A 24438-nucleotide genomic window follows, 5' to 3' on the forward strand; every position below is an offset into this window, starting at 1 on the left:
TACATCAAAAACTAATGATGTAATGTATGGTGATTAACATAATAAAAAAAACCCTTAAAAACAAACAAACAAAAAATAAAAGTAGTACTATATTGTAGAGAAGCTAAGGAAAAACTCACTTCATCAATGAACACGGTTAAAATTGGTGTCATCATCCTACAATAAGGAAAAGGTCAGCAAGACCTATTGTCCTTGGGGAAATCAGTGCCCTTCTTCTAGGCCCAATGCTCAATGCCAGGTCATGACATTGAAGAAAGAGCAGTGGACTGCTGGTGTCTCTAGGTCCAGGTTAGTGGGCAACAAGGATGGAGGAATCAATGTGTGTAGAGTCATCGGCTACAAAGTCAAGTATCATAGGGCTAAATGAAATCATTAAATTGGACAATCCTGAGGTTATTAAATTTGGAAAGGCTGGTTTCAAGAGAGGGTTTCGGGACAGACACTAAATTTCAAAGATTTGAAAAGTGGGTAACAAATGAAAAATGTAGACAGCTGATTTATGCCACTATTTTGAGAATTTGGATGGGAGGAGCTGGGGGGAATGGCAAAGGAGAATATTGTTCTTAGAATGGGGGAAAACTTGTTTGTAGTTCAGCAAGAGCAAGAGGAGAAACACATTTGAAGAAGTAGAGGCTGATCAAGTTGTTGAGGGGATGTGAGGCCCTGGGACCAAGGACACAGGTGAAGGGGCCTTATGGAAAAAAGGACAGAGAAGCAAGACCTCATACCCGAGGAAGAAGGAGGCCGAAGGAATTAAGACAGAGGGATTCTGAGTTAGGAAAACCTTGCCAGGGAGACACATGGAATCATCCCGCTCTCAGTGAAGCAGAAGGAAGAGTCATCTGCTTTGAGTAGTAAGGGGGCGGAGTGCACTCGATGCTGGAGAATCACAAAGGATTGCAAACAATAGCTTTGCAAAATGTGAAAGAGATCTTAAACACCGATCTGTGGTGGAATCCACAAGAATGCATCTATTTCTCTTTTTTGATTATTGTTGTTGATTTGCTGTTATCGTTACATTTTTTTCATAATTTCAGAGATTTACTTCCCTAATAATATTAGCCCTGAGTAGTGGAGGGCAAGATTTCGGTTTTCTGCCTCAGTGCTTATAGAATATGTTAATAGGCAAAAATAGAAATCAAAGCCATCTTTTTTTTTTTTTTTAATGTGAAATTACAGAGTACCCGTTTAAAAAACAAGTTTTCCTTTAACTCTAGAGGCAGACCTAAATCTTGAGGGGCATAAAAAAAGGTTTCACATGGGAAGCTGGATTTTTAGGCTAATGAATACAACTCTATTTTTGATACTATGCTGTGTGTTTATATAAAATCGAGGAGCATTTTAGGCCAATTAGTGGCTTGCAAACCCTATACTTTTTCCAGCAAGGGCTAAGCTTGACGAACTTGAGAAGTTAATACAGAAAAGTGTTGGCAGTGAATAATGTGGTTGGCTTGATTCAAGGCAACAAAGCTTTAGCATAAATTAGCTTTTATTTGTTCAAAGAAAAACAAATTCTGTTTGTTTTTGTAATACAGTTTGTTAGTTCTTTTAATTTGGGGGAAAATTTGGGGAATTCCAGTTCTCAGAGAGGCGAGAGGCTCAGGCCAGCATGAGCCAGGCCCCGGCACACAGGCCCTGTGTAAACACCCACACGCGTCTCCCTCGGTACCCCTCGGTCAGCGGCAGCAGGGCGGGCCTGTTATGCCTGGACCTCAGCTGCACCAAGAGGGCCAGCCAGGCGATGACTGGTGTGTGATCCACACTAGATTAGTCAGACCACCAAAAGGGAGTTTCTGGCACCTCCCCCACCGCCCGACCTTTCGTCTTGACTTTTATGTTGTGGCCAGAGAGACCAAGAGTTAGAGAACGCTATTGCTGCGGTGGAATTGGAAGATTGAGTCCTTTGCCTTAGTTGTGCAGGTAAGAAAAGTGAAGATCAGACACGTAGCTTGGCGTAGTCGAAGCCGATTAGTGTCATCCTCGACGAAGTCAGTTCCCAAGTCGAGGGCTCTCTGGCATTAACTGTGTAATCATCAGCCTCCTTTGTGTAGCTGGCCACGTGAAGAGAGCGACGGGAAACGAGAGGCTTTTTTAGCTCCAATCCAGAGACGATGACATACGTGGAAGTCAAAGGACTTGCGGCACAGCTAACGGTAACGCCTCCTAAATTCAGAATCCCCGTGATCATTTGGCACTTCACTGGGCATCCAGCAGCATACATCCAGGCCTCGGCCACAGCTCCCAGCTGAAATGACCCTTGGTGCTCCTGGGGAGGCTCGAGGTGGTTGTGGCTACATTTCATTTATGTTGATGAGTTGGTACAATTTCAAGATTTGTGGGGCAATGATTTCTTCAGAGGAGGTCTGCAACTCCAATTAGTTCAGTGTTTTTGGTTAGGGGCCACAGAGCGCTCTCACATTTATAACGCTCTTGATTCTCATGACAACACTGAAGTGTGGTGGCAGAAATTGTTAGTTGTTTCCCATTTCTGTTTTGCTTTTGTTTCTGTTTTTCCTAGAGCAATGAAGTTTCTATATTTCTCAGGGCTCACCAGAGAAACAGAACCAATAAGATATAGATATAGATAAGTATCAGTGTGGACAGAGGTATAGATAGATGTAGATGTAGATAGGGGTGCCTGGGTGACTCAGTCATTAAGCGTCTGCCTTCGGCTCAGGTCATGATCCCAGGGTCCTGGGATCGAGTCCCGCATCGGGCTCCCTGCTCAGCTGGGAGTCTGCTTCTCCCTCTGTGTGCACACTCTCTCTCTCTCTCAAAGAAGTAAATGTTAAAAAAAAAAAAAAAAGATGTAGATGTAGATATATAGATCAGAGAATAATAGAGATTGGCTCACAAGGTTATGGAAGACACGAAGGCCCCAATATGTCGCCTACAAGCTGGAAAACCAGAAAAGTCGGTCCTATAATTTAGTTCAAGTCCAAAGGCATAAGAACCAGGAGTTCTGATGTCTGAGGGCAAGAAAAGATGGATGTTTTTGTTCCGTTTGGGTGCTCAATGGACAGGATGATACCTGCCTACATTGGTGAGAGTGGATCTTGTTAACTCAGTCAACTGAATCAAATGTTAATCTCTTCCAGAAATATCCTCACAGACAACCCCAGAAATAATATTTTACCAGCTGTTGGGGCATCCCTTAGCCCAGGCAAGGTGACACATAAAATGAACAATCACAATCCCTAATTTTGATGTGGACACAGATAAAGACCACATGTGCTTGCTTTTTTTTTTTTTTTTGCAGCTAGGTGTGGTCATATAGCTAAGTTCTGGCCAACGGGATGAGAGTGAGGGCCATGAAACATGGGGAGAATTCACCTGTTCTGCTTCTGTGTTATGCCATGAAAAGGCAGGAGTACACTTTCCTCCCCTTCTCACTTCCCACTAGAATATAACACGAATAGCACCAAGCTTGAGAAACTCCATTCTAGGTGATTTAGACTTATCAGTGAATAATGAATGCAAAAGACTGTTATAAATGTTAATAATTGTGCGACCTTGGGCACATTTATTTAATCACTTTAAGTTTGTTTCCTCAACCCAAATTTGACATACTATTCATTGCCTTGAGGGATATAATTCACATCGGAGGGGATGGATACAAAGTGCTGATCCCGGTCACATTCTTGTCAACGGCAAGTGGAGCCTGGTGCTGTGAGCTGCAGAGTGAGAAGGACTAGGGACAGGAAAGCTGGAGAGGTCACTGACGCTTGGGACCAGACACCGTGGCCAGCACTGGAAGGTTTTCCTCTCTTCTCTGAGACCACTGCGGGGGTTTCCTCAGTGAACAAGACAGGACTCTGTGGTCAGTGCTGGAACTCTTTGTCATGAATTCTCAGTAACAGGAAGAGTGACTCAATAGCCAGCCTCAAAGGATGGAGAAGCTGAGTCTGGTTTGGAACTTCCTCCCTCAAGTCAGGATAGATCTGGAAACCAGAAGAGGATAGTGGAATGTTCGCATGATTCATAGAGACCAGTGGGCACTACTAAGGCAGGGGGTGGGAAATGAATGAGAGGGTGCCGGCAGCAGGGATTTATGAGCCTGGTGGTGGGAAATTTTTTTTTTTTAATTTTTTTTTAAATATTTTATTTATTTATTTGACAGAGACATAGCAAGAGAGGGAACACAAGCAGGGGGAGTGGGAGAGGGAGAAGCAGGCTTCCCGCCGAGCAGGGAGCCCGATGCGGGGCTCGATCCCAGGACCCTGGGATCAGGACCTGAGCCGAAGGCAGACGCTTAACGACTGAGCCACCCAGGCGCCCCTGGTGGTGGGAAATTTAATAAGTTTTCATAGCCAATGGACCTACACTTGAATCCCTGATCTATATTACTTAGCAACTGTTACTGATAGCGATTTCTACGTCTTTAAAGTGGGGACAATAACTACCTTTTGAGGACTGTTAATAAGAGCCATTATGTACTGAGTTCTCATTATGAGTCAATCACCCTTGTAAACATTTTTGCACATTTTATCAGGTAGTTTTCCCAACAACCCTGGGAGGTAAGAACTCGTGTGATTTCCAGGTTGCATTGAGACAAATGGGGTTTGGAGACGTCAAAGAATAGGAGCATCCCCACACTCTACCACTTGGTTGTTTTCCCATTTAGGACTAAATGAGGAAAACCTAAAGTGCTTAACACAGTGCTTGAGCTGTTGCCTTGAATAAATGGTAATGTTTAAATATTGTCCCAATTAGAGATGAAAAAAGTTGAAGCTAAGAACAGTGAAGTGACTTTCCCCAAATCGTATGACTGGGTTGGTAGAATAAGGCTCGAGCTTGCAGTTGCACAGCCTTTATCTATCCCCACGTTCTGCTTGGCACCTCAAGAGTGTCCCCTTGCTTAGAAGCAGCCACCTCACCCAGGACCGAGTAGGCAGGTTCAGTCAGCTCTCAGAGGTTAAACAGAATGCCCGAATTCTTAAGGACGCGACCTTATCCTTCTCGGAGAGGATGTTTTTGTTGTTTGATGCATCTTAAACACAGCAGCCAAGAGCGGTCTCTGTCATACTGCCACTGCGGCCCCTCCTTTCCTCAGATCCAAGCTGCCTGGAGTGCTGGGGTCACATGATCTCGCCTCACTTCTGTTTATGGAGTTTCTCAGCCAAGAGGAAAACCATTAGGTGTCAAATTGCAAGTAGAAAGCATCCAAGAAGCTGCCCATTCCAGCACAAGTTCCTGCCAAAGAACCTTAAATAAACTTAGTGGAGGGAAGATGTCTAAACCTATTCTGTGTGCCGTATATTTAGTTTGTGAGACTAATACATAGAACTTGGTTTCATCTAATTCATCAAGTTGGGTTCTAAAAGCAGATAAAAACTATAGGGCTTTTTTTTTTTTTTCTTTCCAATTCTCTTCATGAGTTTCTTTTGGGTAAAAAGTTAGTCAATACGCTCCTTAGGATAAAAGAAAAATCTATGTAAAGTGTTAAGTAACTCTTTATTTATTTATGTTTTTGGCCAAAGGCGAGAGGTAAAGTCAAGCAATTTCTCTAAGAATCAATGGCTGTAGACAGCAGTAATACAGATAGGAAAGATTTGAATACATAAGAGGAAAAAATCAATACAGTTAAAAACTATAATTAAACACTTAAGATGCTTTGCCTCCATTAAAAAGTTTATTGTTTCAACACAAAGCTTTCTGAAGCAATCTGAACAGTTACTCTCTTTTAAAATATATATGTACAATAAAGTCAAATTCCCTTATGTTTTACATGACTTAATGAATTTCATGCTACCTGACTAATTTCCCTATGCCAAGGTACATTAATATAAATGACTCTGACTAAGCAATGGAAGCTGGAGGCAAAGCTCCTCCACCCTCCAGAGCCCCCCATTAGGAAGGGAGGGTGAGCAGAAGCCAGGCGAGTCCTGATTCCTAAAACTGAGGGAGAGCTGGTAAGGAAATGGAAGAAAACAGGATTTGACATTTTACCTTTAAGCAAAATTTATTTTCTCAGAAGAAAATTCACATGGGAGAGAGAGCAGATTTCCTCTACGCTCATTTATCTAAATGCTCCAGGAATCATTTTTAGAGGAACCTGGGTAGAGTTCAAGATAGATGCTTAGACTTTCTGGAAAACCAGAAAGTAGTCAGAGATCGTTCAGTATGGAAGGGTCTGAGAGACTAAAAGGAAATGCTCCAAGAAAACAAGGCAAGAGTTAAAATTTTCAAGAATCAAGCACAAAAGAAGTAGATACTTGGATATCTAAAGAGTAGAAGTAAAGAGTAAAGCAGTGGACAGCTACTTGAGTGGAGAGCAGGCAAGGGGCCAGAAGGGCAAATAAAACCCTAAAATAAAGAGTGGGAAAGTTATAAAGACAGAAGCAGTGGAAGGTCTAAAATCCAAGCTGCGAAATCAGTTGGTTCAAAGCCCCAGTCATGAATAGTGCATTAAGGAAAACTTAACAGTACTTACAACTGATAGAAAGAATATCCCTCTCCTCAGACAGCAGCAGCCTGAAAAAGAGAAAACACATTTGTTTAAAAAGCAACGTCATTTTGCCTTTTGGCACGAAGCTGTGGAAAACGGGAGAACGTTTGGGAAAGAAGGAAGGAAAAACACCTTAAAGAAAATGGTCTCTTTCCCCAGGGCACACTCCTCCACACCTCAGGGTGAGAGTCTCTTTCCTCCCCTGTCCTGAGGGCAGTAGGCACGAATAGTCCTCAGCACAGAGAGGAGAGGCCACAGGCTCTCAAAACACAAAGTCTGCATCACTGGGATCTATAAATCAGAGGCCACATATATGCAATATTGAGTCCCAAATCAATATAGTTCCTAAGGACAGATGGGTTGATCGTAAGATGCTCTGCAGACCACAGTCCCTTGACCCAAGTGATAACTGACCACAGTCTCTCATAAGATACCACTTCCCAAACCTGGCCACCTCATGAGCAGAGTAAATGAAAGTAGTTAAAAGGCACACTGGGGTAAACAGCAAATCGAAGAAGTCAGAGTTTTTACACGAGGATTCTTAACGCTGCAGATGACCAGCCTCAAGATTCTTGTGGCTTCAGAACACTATGAGGATGATGAAGATCAATGTCAAGGTATGGTATACGAAGTTGTCCAGCTCACCTGTTTGGGAAGCTTTGCCTTGGGGGAAGGTTTGAGATCTCCTGAGATAATTACCCTTAGAGGCAGATATCCACATCTTAGAAGAAGTAGAAACAAATACCAAAGTTAAATAGAAAGCCCTGAAAACTGTTGTAGAGAGAAACTGAGCCCAGCACGGATTAAAGTGATGTACAGCCGAAGAAGTCACGGTTTCTTTGAATGGAGAGGGAGACACTCTTCTCCTCCTCTTCCTCTTTTCCTCCTCTTGTGCCTGCTCTTCTTCAGGGCGTGGAACCTACCGTGTACAAGTGTGCGGAGGCAGATGAAGAGAAGAGCAGCCCCAGCAGACCGACAGCCACAACTTCATACGATGGAAGAAGCATTTGTAAAATGCAGAGCAGAGATGGCAGATGTTCAGGCTGCTGGTGTGTTTGGTCAGGCCAGAGCCGCGTTTTTAAAATAATTGAATTTGAGTGCTTTTATGGGTAGGGTATGCGTTTTTTTTTTCTGTTTTTGAAGCTGCTACCACTTAATATTTTACAAACCTTTTCCATTCCTTTTTTTTTTCCCGAAAAAAATGTTTCTAACCTTTGAAGATATTTGAGTTTGCACACTCCAGCTCTCAAGCAGTTCTGGGAAGACCCTGAAGCCAACGTTTTTAGAGGCATGACCTCTAAAGATGGTCAGCCCAGCAGAGATAAGTCTGGAGCCTAAGGAAAAGAATGTACAAATACAAGACGACAACGAGCACGAAGGCAGGAATTTCTAGTAAGGAAATACTGGTACTAAGGGTTATCATAACAGTTTCAAAATTTTTATAATAAAACACACAGGTTTATACACACATATTTTTCCTAAAAACTATACTTTTAAATTATCTTTTTGAAACCTATATCTAAATTACCATCCCATTTTATTTAGTTCTCTTCAATTGTTTCGTTTCAAAAGGTATCCAAAGAGGATGTTGAAGTACCTAAATTTACACAAACTCAATCTATCATCTGATAAATGTCTAATTGTCTTGGCAGAAACGGTTCTTGAGCGAGTCTTCCAAATATCCCAAAATATACAGTACAGTTGGCTTCAATGGGTGTATTTCTAAACCTTGTTAGATATGCAGGCTTTGTTCTGATTGTTCTGATTTGGGGCATTGCAAAATATGAGTCAACCTGGAGCTCCTTTATGTTTTTTTGATAGAAAGGAGGTAATGTATGGGATAGATAGAAGGATATATTATAAAGATTAGAGAGAGATATGAGATCTACACATGGAAACCCTGATCCTAAAAGGCACACACTTCCCAGTGGAAGTGAGATAAGAGTGGATTTCTATAATGGGTAAGTGGAGATCTCATACCTGGCCCACTTTGGAATGACTGTATGGAATATGTTCTAGAGAAAAATAATTTTTCACAGAAAGAATATGATAGGTTTATCCTAATAGTGCCATTTTTAAGTAAGTGGGAATGAGCTTGATGTTATAAAATGCCAGCAAGCACATGGAAACCAGTAATGCAAACATGTATGAATGTACCATATAGTTTACTGACCAGACACACATATAAGTTGTAGCATTTAGAAGCACCCCCTCCCACCTCCATCTGAATAAAACCATTGCAAAGGTTTTAGCACAACCTGGTGGTCATTCTACATTCTACAATAAGGTATTGGAAAGCATTCAGATTCATCTATGTAAAAACACTTCAGCTCAAGAAAATTATACCAGAAAAAATGCAAATTGTTCCCATAGAATTTACTATTCTGTTACCTAATATTAAAATATGAGCATAGATCAGTAAAATAAAACATACCTTTTCTCAATTTTGTTTTTATTCAGCATTCATTCAGAAAGGAAATATGTATTTTGGATGAAAAATTGTCTTTGTCTAAAAGTCCAGTCTTCACAGACTTTTTTTTCGTTTGCTCAGAGAGTTAGTTATTTCCACAGAATTAATTTTATTTTTTTTAATAAGATTAGCAATGAAAGCTCTTTTTTTTTTTTTTTTAAGATTTTATTTATTTATTTGACACACAGAGAGAGCCAGAGAGAGAACACAAGCAGGGTAAGTGGGAGAGAGAGAAGCAGGCCTCCCGCCGAGCAGGGAGCCCGATGTGGGGTTCAATCCCAGGACCCTGGGATCATGACCTGAGCCGAAGGCAGACGCTTAATGACTGAGCCATCCAGGAACCCCTCCACAGAATTAATTTTAAAAAATATTTTAAAGTTAATGATTTGGTCTTAGTCAAAGAAAGGAAACGTCGGAGTTTAAAAATAAGCTAATGATAATTTGTTTATATAAGGAAAAAGTTTTAGGAAGTCCATATTTAAGCACTGAATATTTATATTTTGTTCCACTAATAAATGAACATTACATTTAACTTAATAGAAAAGTTTAAAATAATTGTATAATTTATTTGTCTGGTTTTCACGTTGTAGCATACAAATACCACTAAGATCATTTATGTTATGTGTGAAGTTCATAAGCTTCAAAAAAAAAAAGTTTCCTATTTCTCATAAAGCAAGGGATAGAATAGCCAATATGGTTGAGATAAGGATCAGGCTGCCAACATAGAGATTTACTTTCTAGGGAACATTCAGATCTTATTTCCCCTGACATTTTAGATTACAAATTATTGGGGTCAGAACTGTGTAAGCCTAGGAATTTTGAATCTTCTTCTAAGATGTTTTTCATAGTGCATGAAGAAAATTTTTATTAAGCAAGTGTATCAATAAAGCCCAGAATTTCCCCGTTGCATTTATCATGAATCCACAGCCCTACCTCTTTGGTGACCTTTACATTTTCTTTAAAGATGGTATGATTTTTAAAGGGTTAAATACCAGTTTATTTCAAAATTAATGAATTCGTGTTAAGAATTACTAGTGAAATATGATGACTATTTTAAAAATTGAAAAATAACTATTTTTACTGAAATTGGAGTGGAATATGTATCTAGCATTGTATCATGGGCTGGCCCAATGCTGAAGAGTCTTATACAATGAAAAAAAAAATAATTTTTTTTTATTTAATACTTTTTTCTTCTTTTTTTTTTTTTTTAAGATTTTATTTATTTATTTGACAGAGAGAGAGATAGCGAGAGCAGGAACACAAGCAGGGGGAGTGGGAGAGGGAGAAGCAGGCTTCCCGCCGAGCAGGGAGCCCGATGTGGGACTCGATCCCAGGACCCTGGGATCATGACCTGAGCCGAAGGCAGACGCTTAACGACTGAGCCACCCAGGTGCCCCTTCTTTTTTTAATACTACAAAGAAATTATACTTTCCCTTGGTGAAATTCATTTATTTCATTTATAGACTAATGAATATAAATTATATTCATTTATAGCTAATTTATATAAAAATGAGATATTTCAACTTCAAAGTGCCTCTTTTATTAAAAATACTTATGAAAGAATCACCAATGTTTTAAATGCCTGGTCAGTAAAAAATCACTTCACTGAGATCCTGTAAAATTCATACAACATTACATTATTTGGAAGTTAATCACATATTTAATTTTGCACATGTCCAGTGGGGGGAAAAAAACACCATTGGGATATCTGAGGCATTGTATTTTAGTACTTGTTTCCAAGCAATCCCCATTTCTTATCTTAAAACTTTGTAAGTAGAATGTGAAATTATTTGTGAGGTAAGAACATGGGGCAGAAAGGACCTAAAACCAGAAGCTTCCCTCCAGGACAAAAACTCCTAACAGAAAGAGGCTTAGAAGGGCAATTCTAAGTGTATTTACCATTATTAAGTCCCTTCTTTAAGTTCCTCTCTAAGTTCCTCACTGATCCCTCCCCTTCCTCTCTCATGGCAGGAAGATGGGCGGAGGAGGCTGCATGCCACAGTGTCTCCTGAGCAGTTAAGCTCTTCTTTCTGGATGGGGTTTGTGGCAGACCACAGAGTCCCCCACAAATTTGCTTCCTTCCACTTAATAATCCTTTCATTAAAAAGTCCCTAGAGCCCACCATGTGACAGGAACTTGAAATACAAGTGACAAGCTCACTGAGGCTTGAGCTCTGTTGAGATAAACCATGATGAGGAAAAGGCTCAGGGGCTGGAGGAGGTGTTGGAAATGATCAGTGGTGGGGGAGAACGAAAGCAGCTAAGAACTCTAGAAGCTGGGGAGAACAACACAACTTTTGTTCTAAAACATAGAACTTCAGTGTGGGGTACTCGATTGAAAAAATATGGGAATCTAATTGAGGATCATCTACAGTAAATATTTCACTTGAGGTATATAAATTTATACTTAAAAAAAAAAGTAATGCCATGACTGAAATGGAAGGTAACTTACAGCATTTAAAACATGCCTACCCACCATTCCAATATTCTTGCTATTGCAAGTTGCTACAGAAGGGATATGCAGATGGGTGCAGATATAGTTCCTGATTTTGAGGAGCTATGTTTCTGGAGGGAGAGACACTTGTAAAAATGTTACAGTGGAACATGATCTGTACTCTGGTAGAGTTATAATCACTGTGGTGTAAGAATCAGATGAAGGGAGCAATAAACTGGCTAGGTAGTAAGGAGATATTTACAAGTTTAGTGATATTCAGAATGTGTCTGAACATAAATATTTAGCCATCAGTGGAGAGAACTCAAGTTATCACATCAGGAAAGGGAGAAAAGTCTGGAGTGGAGCAAAGCTAACGTAGATGAAAACAAAGACAATATCTGGGATAGGGTAAAAATTATAATTAATATGCCCAGAGAACTATTCCCATTGTAAAGTATCAACATGATACTTAATGTTTAATTAGCATTAAAAATGAAGATTTTGAGGATAAATAAATAAATAAATAAGAATTCCTGGGACTCCTGGCTGACTCAGTTGGTTAAGCATCTGCCTTCAGCTCAGGTCATGATCTCAGGGTCCTGGGATGGAACCCCTGTGTCAGGCTCCCTGTTCAGCGGGGAGTCTGCTTCTCCCTCTGCCTCCTCCCCCCTGCTCATGCTCTGTCTCTGTCTCTCTGAAATAAATAAATAAGATCTTTAAAAAAATAAGAATTCTTATAGATAAAATTATATTTTAGAGGGAATAAGTCAATATAAGCTAGAAAAATAAAGTTAAAGAACCTCAGAGAGATATTAAAAAGACACCAAGATTAGAAAAACAGCAAAGTAAATGTAAGAAAGTTAGGGGATTTAGAGGTTCAATTTAAAAAGAAAGGTAATCCTTACTTACCCCTAACACATACACAAAACAAAAAATGACAAGATGGAGTGAGGGGAGAAGAGAGAAAGACTGAGAGTTAGAGAATGGGAAGGAGCCAAGGAAGGAAATAATTTAGGGAAATTTATCCAAACTGAACAATATTCATTTTCATATAAATGAGTCTGCCTAGAGAGTAAAACAATGAAATCAAACATAAACAAACAAAACCTGCCCACATCCTGTCACCTTGTGAAAATGTAATTGATAGCAAAGAATAGATGCCCAAGATTTTAGGGTTAAAAACAAAAACAAAAAAAGGTCAGAAACCAGGAATCAGGAGTGAAGTGGCATCAGGAACTTATTCTCAGAAGCAAAAGTCAATGCTGGAGAACAAGAGATGCGCCTTTAAGAATCTGGAAGAATCCGATGGATGTAGAAAGTTGAACAAGATTCCCTGAAGAAAACCAACAATATGGAAAAGAAATTCAAAGATACATTAAATGAAAAAAATATGAAAACATTAAAATCTGCACATAAAGATTGAAAGTAATCACTGTGTCCCAAGAAGACTTCATACAGTAGATCAAGACCAAGATTGGGCAGAATGAGTTTCTGAATTTCAAAGATCAAGAAAGAATCATGAAATTATCCAGGAAGAAAACACAAGTTAATGCCTAAAAGAAGAAACATTTGGGTCAGTGCCAACATTCCACTGCATCAAAGACAGAACTCAGTGAAACACATTCTATAAAATTCTTTGGAATCAAAAATGTGACTCCTAAGTTTTATACCTCCTGCCTGCTGTCCTTCCAGTATAAAGACAACTGTACCAGATCAGAGGGAAATAGCATCATAAAGAATATCTGATAAGACTCATTTTACAATGAAATCAAGCTAATTAGAGATGAATACAAAGAAGAAATTCAGAAATTTAGAAGCCCTAGCAAGGACTCTAGACTCTGGCTCAGTTTAAATAGAGGTCGTATTCAGTACCAGTCAACTTGTATTGTGAAATTAGCAGTACAAATAGAAAAAGTATCAAGCGGTGGAGAGAGACAATGTTGGAGGAAATGTAGACATGAGGATTCTTTATTTCTAATAGCAGAGAGATAAATAATAGCAAGTGAAGTTAAAACAGTTTGAAATTTTTATAACTTTGCCTTAAGTTCAATGTAAAGTCATTTAAATTTAATATATGGTGTAAGAAAGAAATTTTTTTAAAAAGGTTTTGTTTTTTTTATTTGTCAGAGAGACAGAAAAAGAGCACAAGCAGGGGGAGGGACAGGCAGAGGGAGAAGCAGACTCTGCTGAGCAAGGAGCCCGATGCGGGGCTCCATCCCGGGACCCTGGGATCGTGAACTGCGCCCAAGGCAGACGTTTAACCGACTGAGCAACCCAGGCATCCCTAAAAAAGAAAATTTAAGTATGGGTCAAAATTTATTTCAACTCATTCAAATCCCTCTTTCAATAAATTCAATTGAATTAAACATAATCCTTTTTATAAAAATAAAAAGAAAATCTATGTTGTCAAATTTTTGTTATCCTAAATTTTTCTACATTTTTCCTAATCTAAAAAAATTCTTATTTATTTTGACCTTCTTCCCTCCCTCTTTGCCTCCTTTCTTCCTTCTTTCCTAACTTCTATATATATGGAGAAATGACTACAACAATATTCACCAAATTGTGATGATATTTATATCCAAGAGTATGTTTGGGAATTTTTAAATTAAAACGTGTTGTTTTTCAAATAGGTAATGGATTCAGTTTAAAATTCAAACAGTATGCTAAGATATACAAGCTCCTATTCATGTCACCATTCCTCACCAGCCCCTATAGGTAAATATATAACTCACTGAATGGTAGTACTTTATTTATCCAGCTGTCTATAGATGGACGCTTGGGTTGTTTCCAATAATTTCCAATTTACAAGAAAGATAATAATTTGTACATGTAACATTTTGTAACTTTATAGATATTTCTGGATGGTTAATTACGAGATGTGGGGTTTCTAGATAAAAGTGGAAATTCATCTGTAAATTTGGATAGCTATGGTCACATTGCCTACTGCAGGGTTATTTCTTCGTACTGGTAAAATCATGAGAGTCCTTATTTCCCCACAGCCCTGACAACAGCGTAGTATGGACAAACTTTTGTATATATATCATTATGAACTGGCTATCTCAATGTAGTTTTTTTTTTAATTGACAATATTTTCTTTACCTATTCAACAGATATACATTTTTTTATTATGTTATGTTGATCACCACCATACATTACATCATTAGTTTTTGATGTAGTGTTCCATGATTCATTGTTTGCGTATAACACCCAGTGCTCCATGCAGAACGTGCCCTCTTTAATACCCATCACCATAATTTGCATCTTTCTTCTGAGTGAGTTTGAGCATCTCTTCCTATGTTTAGGGATTTTTGTAGTTCTTGTTTTGTGAACTCTCTAGTCTTTCTTGACTAGTTTTCAACTGGATTTGGAAATTTTTTTTTTTTTTTTACTTTTTATTGGTGCTTTTCTGATTGCTAGTTTTTACGTAAGAATGTATCAGTTTTATAAAACAATGCTTATTCTAAAAAACAGAAAGACTCATGGATAAAGAATTTGGCCTGATAAAGTGTAGGGAAACCTCCTCTGAGAAAGGAGAGAGAAAGTGAGTATGCTCAGGATAGGAATATATATATCTCTATATATTTTATTTTTTTATTTTTTATTTTTTTCTATATATTTTAAAGATTTTATTTATTTATTTGACACAGAGAGAAAGAGAGAGAGAGCACAAGCTGGGGGAGTAGGAGGCAGAGGGAGAGGGAAAAGCAGGCTCCCCGAGTAGCAGGGAGCCCCATGTGAGGCTCCATCCCAGGACCCTGGTTTCATGACCTGAACCGAAGGCAGTCGTTTAACCAACTGAGCCACCCAGGCTCCCAGGAATATATATTTTTAAGTGAATAAGAAGAAATTCAGGTGAGTGGTTTCTTCTTTTTTTTTTTCCAGGAAAAGAGTCAATGGCATTTGATGGAAGTAGGAGACTTGGGTTTGGTTCAAGTTTGGAAGAACACTAAAGAAAGTAGTAAAGGAGATCAATTTAGAGAAGAAAATAATCCATTCACCACCTTGTGGTCCTGAATCAAGTTTGAAATCATCCATATTTAATGATATCAGTAGGTAATTTAAGTGTTTGTTGTTGTTGTTGTCTTAAATAATAATAGTTTCAAGCAGAGAAGCTGCAGGACTGGAAGTGGGAACAGAGATGGGAGAAATCGATGAATGCACACTTAATTGTCAGACAGGAGTGTTTTGGGCGAAGGTGGTACAAGGACCTGATGATGATGATACATAAACATTTGAAGTCAGGATACAGAAAGAAAAGAATCAGAGTGGGAAGAAGGATTAGAGTTATCCATAGAGTAACTAGAAATCCCAGACTATACCAAGTTCTTTTTTTTTGTTTTTTTGTGAAATTAATACTAAAACATGTCTTGCACTTATAATAATTTCAGCAGCTACATAAAATCACCAAACATAAATCTCAGATGACATTCCCAGAGAGATATCTTATATGTAAATCCCCACTGAATTATGTTAGATAATGAATAACCTACAAAGTGTATCATCTTGCAATGCTACAAAAAATTAATCTCTCCCTTTAACATTGTGTAAATGTAGGGTTGGTATTATTTCTGAAATTCACATGTTCTCTGGATAATTACAGGGCATTAAGTTGAAACATTAAAAAAAATCTGTAGAAACTCAGTGGGTTTTAGTAATTTGGCTAAACTTATCATTGAGTTGACTGATTTTGACCTTTTCTAACTTCCTGCATTTAAATTGTGAACAACTATTTTGCTACCTCTTGAAAGAACAAATAGAGTTTATTTCCTACTGATTCTCATCAAAAAGAAATTTTACTTCCATCATTAATGTTACTTTAAACAAAAAGAGAACTGCCAAATCATGTTTTATTTACAAAAATAATTTGTTTCATTTAAGAAGTCATTTCATAAAACTAAAATGGACTATGATCCCAGATGAGAAACATTAGACCATCTTAAGGGAAACCCACATACTTGCACACACACACTGAAAAACCCAGACCTAAGTTTACTGCATTTATATCACTGATACATATTTGCTCACATAATTAACATGACTCCAGCTGTTGAAAAAAATGCTTCTTGTATGTTGAACCAAGTGTGATCTTTTATGGTATACTCATGTCCTTCAATAGGGATGCAGAGCTATTTAGAATTACAGGATATTCAGATATTATTGGGACCAAAGTCAAGGTGCAGCTTCTAGGACAAAGACCTCATGGATTATTAAAAACTTGTCACCTAATAAGCATGCATCCCTATGGGAAAAGAATAGTGTGTGGGAGAAGGAAAGCATGCTTTTAAAAGACGATGTCAAAATAATAATTGCTAAAATGTTCTACTGGGTGTTCAACTTTTAAATAGCTAACAGCTCTTTGCTATTCTTTATGATCCCAAGATGTGACAAATGATGGAAAATTTATTGGCCAAGGCAATTTATTTTTTAAATTTTAAAAAAAGATTTATTTTATTTATTTGAGAGAGAGAGTGAGGTGGGGGAGAGGGAGAGGGAGAGAATCCCAAGCAGACTCCCATTGAGCATGGAGCCTGACATGGGGCTCAATCCCACGATCCTGAGATTATGACCAGAGCCAAAATGAAGAGTCAGATGCACAACTGACTGAGCCACCCATATGCCCCTTGGCCAAGGCAATTTAAAGTAACTCAAAACAGATAACAGATGGCCATTAAGTTTACTTTTTTATTTCCATTAATTATGAAAAAAATCCACATTTATGGTATTAAATCTTCTGCATATTCTTTGTTTACCAACCCTGTCTTTAGGTTAAGTTGTCAATGCAATGAAAGCAAGTAATTAAATATAAATGGGAATTCCTTTATAAAGGGATTTACTACATGTGAATTTCTTATAAATATAATAATTCATTTCTCCCCTTTCTGTTTTATGACTTATAACACATAACAAAAGCCATGAAATGTAATTCATGAGGGATAATATAGTCAGAGTTAATGAAAAATTTGAATTATTGATTACCTGTAAAAATTCTCAATACACAGTTACCTAAGTATACTGCAAGGAAATCCCTGCTTTGAGTCTGTGTCCACCAGTCGGCTGGGGAGGGACAGATTCTGTGGGTGTCCTGATACTATCCTACTTCCCATTCCATGTATTAATAACAGGCAGATTGTTTCCTTTCCTAGTGTCGCATCTTGTCCCTACTTCTCAGAGAGGGCCTGAAAAAAGATTGCACAAGCATAAAAATTCAAGACAATACTTTCATTCTTCGATAGTTCATCAGCCTCTACAGATCTGGTTTGCTTACTATATATGAGCAATATTAATGAACCCAGTAAGTTCTCCTTTCCAGGAAAATTAAGTATGTATACCAGAGGTCCCACTTTTACTATGCTGAGAAGGTGCATATGAATCAAGAAAGCACTGATTTTTCTAGAGGGGAAATGCATGTGTGATTTTACATAGAAAGTCCATTTCCAGTTACCTGGCATCCTAAGTTTGGGAACAGCTGGGTCAAAAGAACCAAGCTCCCTTGGACTCACTTACCAGAGAGAGTGAATGAGTCATACTCGCCATAAATGTGGTTTGCATTTTATGGTGCCCTGTTAACTTGTTTCAAATACTGATTGATGGGTTCTCTGACAAACATACTGAAATGTGATCCAAACGGTAAGAACTTGTTCTGATTACCAAATTGAGAGACAATGGAACAGTGACATTTGTGATTTATTGTTGTGTTTTATTTCCTGGCACTCACATTAGTGATGAGGTGATCTTTGTTTATATGTATTATGAGAACAATCCTTTCCGATGGATGTTTAAGAGTGTGTTTATTTTGTATAATAACTTCAATGTTGTGAGTTCAACTAAGCTTACTATGTTGTACAGTGCTGCTGAGGGTGTGTTACACGTGGTTTTGTTTTTGTTTTTGTTTTAATCATGGATAGAGAAAGACATAAAATAAATTCAGATTATTTTCTCTACTAATTTTTCCAAACACATGAACAACGTTGATACTCAGAGCCAGAAGAACAAAAGGTTATGAACATAGCCTACGGTGCCAGTAAGAGGTGGTTCAATCCTGGCTCTGTCATTTACTAGATGTGTTACAACAGACTGGCTACCAAAATTTTCTGAGCCTCAATTCCTTGTCTATAAAGTGGAGATACTAACAGTCTGTGCTGCATAGAATCTGTCTTGATAAACAAATGCAGGTAAAACAATTAATAAAATACCAGGCATGTATTATGCCTCGTTAAACATTAGCTATTACAATAATTATTACTTTTTTATTTAGAAGTAACGACACAGCACACACACCCTTTCATTGGTTTAGTAGTGAACAACAACAAAAAAGTGTTTGCCAAGAAAATGTAAAGAGAAACATAAAGAAGCTTACAAAAGAATGATTAGAGAAAACAGAACCTTAGCAATATGAATCTTCACCTGAAATAGGAAAGGAAAAAGCTCAATTCTGAATGTGTCTCTTTGAAGAACCTTCAGATTGTTCCAGTTGTAAAATTTGTATAGGAAAATGAAAGCACAGCATATCCTACTCGTTTGAACAATATTCTTTTCCTTTGAAGCTGTACATTTGAAAGTCTTCATTATCAAGAAACATGTTACAATTAAGCAGGAGCAATTATCACCCATTTAATTTGACCTAATATACTGCAATGAGAACATTTTAAAACAAATCTCTGGTGTAAATTAAAAATTAAGATCAGTCCTAGTTAGTAAAAATAAAAACGTTAAAATAAATAATAAGCTTTGTATTCAGTGTTTTAGGGGGAACAGAGCAAACGCAGATGTGAAAATTTCACTGTCCATGTATAGAGTTTTGAGTAAAAGCTTATATTTCTAAATTATCTTTGCAAAGACATTCAGCTAATCACTACACACAGTTTTATAATTGCAAAGGACTATTACAGTGTCTCTCTCTTTCCTGCAAATATTTATTTGTCACTGTAAAAAATTAATGGCTTGGGAGCTGAATTTTAAGAAGAGTAAATGTTTCTTTTATTTCCAATGAATCCTGGTCCCAGAAATAAAATAAACTTTAAAAGAAACATAACATCGTCTCTTTTTGCCCAGGAAATGTACAATGATATCCAGAGCCTTAACCCTAAAATGGACCAGGCTTTATTAAATTGGAACTTTTTGCTTAATTTTTCTAACTAGGTCTTGGAATTACTAATAGCAGTGCCAAACTTTAGAAAACTCATCTTTCATATCTCATGATAGATTCTCTAGGAATGCAACCCATAGTCATGGACATGGGTCTATAATGCACATATTATTTTCTTTTTTAAAATAAAATTCAGGGCGCCTGGGTGGCTCAGTCAGTTAAGCGACTGCCTTCGGCTCAGGTCATGATCCTGGAGTCCCGGGATCGAGTCCCGCATCAGGCTCCTTGCTCAGCGGGGAGTCTGCTTCTCCCTCTCCCGCTCCCCCCTTTTGTGCGCGCTCTCTCTCTCATTCTGTCTCTCAAATAAATAAATAAAATCTTAAAAAAAATAAATAAAAAAAAATTCATATACATATAATTTCATGTTCTAATGCAATGGATCCCACCTTCTGATTGATAGATATTCTCACAGAGTAATGGTCCTTCTGACCCCCTACTCTAGCTCTTCCTTTACAACTTCTCATTTAAAAAAGAAAAAAATAAAGTTTCCAACTTGCTTCTTAAACTAACAGAAATTACCGTGGCTCTATTTTCTAAGTATTTATTTTGTATCTTCTCAAAAGATAGACTCAAGTGGAAAATACACATTAAAAACACACAACATCCCCATTTGGAAGATGTCATTTGCCCCTGAAACCTCAGAGGGAAACTTTACTTGTAGACTATTTAAAATTCAAAACTTTTGCTGTTTGCATTTTAAAGCAGCTCACAAATAAAAAATGGACTCATGTAACACTAGTTTGCCACATGCAAAAACTGTAAATTTTAATATTACCCTGTAAATGGCAACTGATCTCATTTCAGTTGGAGAAACCAAGGCATTAAAAATTTGAGTGACTAACAAGAAGTGAAAGCAAGATTTATTTCTTCATGGTACCCATAATGGATGATTCTAGACCCCGTTTTCTCATTAATAAGTAAGGAGATAGTATGTAAATGCAATATAAATTAGAAACTAGTGTTTCATTTTATTTTATTTTATTTTTTTTTTATTTTTTTTTTTTAAAGGCATGTTATTTTTTTTAAAGATTTTTATTTATTTATTGAGAGAGAGAGAGAATGATAGAGAGAGAGCATGAGTAGGGAAGAGGGTCAGAGGGAGAAGCAGACTCCCTGCCGAGCAGGGAGCCCGATGCGGGACTCGATCCCGGGACTCCAGGATCATGACCCGAGCCGAAGGCAGTCGCTTAACCAACTGAGCCACCCAGGAGCCCCTAGTGTTTCATTTTAAAATTCACTTATTTTCATATGTTAACAAGGTACTATCCAATAATGTAAGAATTAGTTGCTAATTTCACGTGTCTAATAAAATAATTAGAGAGATGAACCCAAGATAAATTGAGTTGAATGGGAAGCAATTGATGATACATAGTTAAGACATTTAAAATCAGTCAGGAGAGTGAAGATTTAGAAAACCAAGCCAACCTAAACGTAGTGTGTGACTAATGTAATAACCTCACACAGAATTCACCAAAAAGAATGTTCATTACTTTTTTGAAAAATGCCATTTTTCTTAAATTTTTTATGATCCTAAATAATTATTAGACTATGGATCTTTTTTAAAAAGAAAATTGAGACTTGTGACAGGGCACCTGGGTGGTTCAGTCAGTTAAGTGTCCGACTCTTGATTCTGGCCCAGGCCATGATCTTAGGGTCGTGGAATCGAGCCCCACATTGGCCTAGGCGCTCAGCAGGGAGTCTGCTTGAGATTCTCTCTTTCCCTCTCCCTCTGCCCCCCTTCCCTGTGCGTGAGCACACTTTCAAATAATAAAAATAAATAAATCTTTAAAAAAAATTGAGATCTGTGAAATTGTTCTACAAACGTTCATTGCATTAAACCTATATTTTAATATGTGCTTATATAATTCATATAGGAACATGTAACACAATATATTATGTATAAGAAAAGATAATGACTGAATTTTATTATAATTATTGATGTCAATTCCTGGTAAAAGCAGCCTAAGAAATTTTTTTTAAGTTTTGATTTAAATTCCAGGTAGTTAACATACAGTGTATTATTAGTTTCAGGTATACAGTACAGTGATTCGCTTCCATACATCACCTAGTGCTCATCACAAGTGCCTTCCTTAATCCCCATCACTTATTTCACCCGTCCCCCACCCACCTCCCTTCTCGTAACCAGCCGTTTGCTCTCTATAGTTAAGAATCTGTTTCTTGGTTTGCCTCTCTTTTTCTCTTTTTTTCCTTTGCTCGTTTGTTTTGTTTCTTAAATTCCACATGTGGTATTTTTCTTTCTCTGACTGACTTATTTCCCTTAGCATAATACTCTCTGGCTCCACCATGTCATTGCAAATGGAAAGATTTCATTCTTTTTTATGGCTGAGTAGTACTCCGTTGTATATATATTCCATAACTTCTTTATCCATTCATCAATCAATGGACACTTGGGCTTTTTCTATAATTCAGCTATTGTAGTCTAAGCATTTGAGAAATTCAAAGTCAACGTACTTCTGTTGTGATAAATAGAATTGTTGAATCAACATATTGTACACCTAAACTAATAAACACTGTATGTTAACTATACTGGAATTAAAATAAAATAAAATGGATAAAAAAAAGTAAATGCACTTGGGTGAAAGTCAAGGATGAACTTTAACATGGAAAGTATGCATGTGCAATATTATATTTCTCATATCAGTGTTGCATTCCATAAAAATAGCTAGATCAGGTTTCAAATGTAAATATTTCACACAAATATGTTTGCATAATTCTATTTTTATCCTATGAATATTAATATATATGGCATTTTTTCAAAGATGTTTATTTAAATTCAACTGCAACAAACATAATTCTCGGTCAAAAGATTTCACATATTATACAGAGAATAGTCCGTGTTACAAAATTATAAACACCATATGAATATAACAAGATAAGCTTGCTTGAAAATTTTAAATTAGATTAAATGAGCTTGAAAGATATGGACTAAATGCTAACATATGGAATGTAAGATTTCCAAATGTTAATTTAGTTAACTTTCTTGTAGTAACTATGCACACACATACTACTTTTATGTCTATTTCTAGAAATAAAATAGTAAACTATAAGATATATATGAGTAGAACAAGGAGGACATCTTGAGGTCATTCTAGAAATGTACATTTTATTCTTAGGTCCCAAACACAATTTATGATTTAAAAAAATAGTCCTTTAAACTAAGTTAATATGTTCAGTATAAAATGTGTTTTTTCTTCAAACCAAAGGGTAAAGTTTCTCAAAAGCATTTAAATTCACTTAAAAGCTTCCTCTCTCTCTCTCCCTTTCTGTTGCTGTCTCTCTCGCACACACACACATGCAAAAACTACAAAGATGTTTTTTGCTGAATGATAAGTAAAAATTTAAAATATGCATAAAACTGTACAAACGTTTTAGCGAAACTGTCTTAAATATGTTTCTACAGTAGTAAAATAAAAGCTTCTCAAAAATTGGTCGAATGTACTTCATAAATCCGCTGTATATCTATTTTGTCCTCCTACTTCTAGAAAAATAGAAATAATACTTAATACAATGTTTTGAGTCCTGTGTATGTCTTTTCCTATGCACTTTGAGTTAAACCTGGACTCGGAGGACCATTGGCAGAATGTTCTGGCTCTTCAGGGCCACTTGTGACTTTAATACCTTCATCTTCTTTGGTTCCTTCATTGGCCTTATCCAGGGCACCAGGTGAACCAACACAATTAGCATCCTGGTTTGCTTTGTCCAATTCATTGTCAAATTCAATTTTATCTTCTTGATGGTTGCTTTTCTTTATTTGTCCATTCTGGGCAGGATAGGTGCTAGCGATGACATCATATAGGAATTGGTATTGCTCCTAGTAAAAGAAAGAAGCAAGAAAGCTTATGTAATTATTATAAAGAAAGTTTACATAATTATTTTTATGTCCGATGAAAATCAGCAAGAACTAGTCATGTACTTGGAAGTCTTGGATAACAGAATACTACTCTTTTTCTGTTTTTATAAAAAGAACATTTTAAATGGCTTAGTCCCCTTACAGTTCTAAAAGATTGACTGCAGGGTATTCCTCCAAGTTTACCTGGGAGCAACACCAAACATGTTCATTTCCCTCACAGGCCGCGTGGTGTCTCATTTCCATGCCTTGGCCCATGATGCCACTTTCTGGGCTTATCCTCTTGGTTGACTGCCTATGCATCATTCATCTAAGTATCAGAGCAGAAGTCACTTGTTTCCAGAAAGCCTATGCAGATCCCATAGTGGCAAGAGCACATAATAGGCACTCAGCACATTTTTAAAAATCAATTATATGCAAGCTCAATGTCCTGCATAATTAAAAGCTGCATAGATCTGAGTGAGTGATTAAGTTTATATGGTGACTAGTTACGAATTTCCAGACTACCCTCTACCGTTGCAGAAGATCTATGCTGGATTGATTACAAAAATGCCACACTTACTATCCTCTGTGTATCCACACTTGTTGGCAAGGTGACTGCTGACCCTTTCAACAAGAGGTGGAGTCAATTTCCCCACTCCTTGAAGCTGAGCTGGCCTTGTGACTTGTTTAGATAAGAAAATGCAGAGGAAGACAGATTGTGCCAGTTTCCAAGCCTGGGCCTCAAGAGGTCTCGCATACTGCTGCCCTACTTCTCAGAATTCTGTTGCCTTTATGTGAATATGCCTGGGCTAGTCTTCCAGAGAAGGAGAGACCTGCATTCTACTCACCCCCTGTTGCCAGAGCTAAAGGCTAGCAACTGCCAATCTATTGGTAGTAGGGATCATTTTGGACAAGCCAAACCCCAGGATGCACATCACCAGTGGCAAACCAATGAGCAAGCCTGGTCCAGACTGGCTGAAGCTGACATGATTGGCAGAACTATTTCATTGCTCCAATAGACTATTGAACTATAATAAATGCTTTTTTTTTTTTTCCTGCCACTGATTTTGGGGCGGTTTTTACAGGAGTAA

At 37.5% G+C, this 24438-nt stretch overlaps 1 protein-coding gene across 3 annotated transcripts in view; it reads right to left on the reverse strand.

Moving 5' to 3' along the window:
• Positions 1-21279: 21279 nt before the first annotated feature.
• PTPRC (protein tyrosine phosphatase receptor type C) overlaps positions 21280-24438 on the reverse strand; it is a 120640-nt gene continuing 117481 nt past the window's right edge. The window contains exon 33 of one of the 3 annotated variants that reach the window (XM_045877086.3): positions 21280-23329. In XM_045877086.3, coding sequence (XP_045733042.2) covers positions 23054-23329 — 276 coding nt within the window. In that variant the 3' untranslated portion in view covers positions 21280-23053. The remainder of the gene's footprint in view (positions 23330-24438) is intronic. The other 2 variants (XM_045877087.3, XM_045877088.3) reach the window with 2 other exon arrangements.

This window comes from Mirounga angustirostris, unplaced genomic scaffold (genome assembly GCF_029215605.1).
Source record: "Mirounga angustirostris isolate CCGP_5_RB_7025 unplaced genomic scaffold, mMirAng1.0.hap1 SCAF_6, whole genome shotgun sequence".
Classification (NCBI taxonomy): domain Eukaryota; kingdom Metazoa; phylum Chordata; class Mammalia; order Carnivora; family Phocidae; genus Mirounga; species Mirounga angustirostris.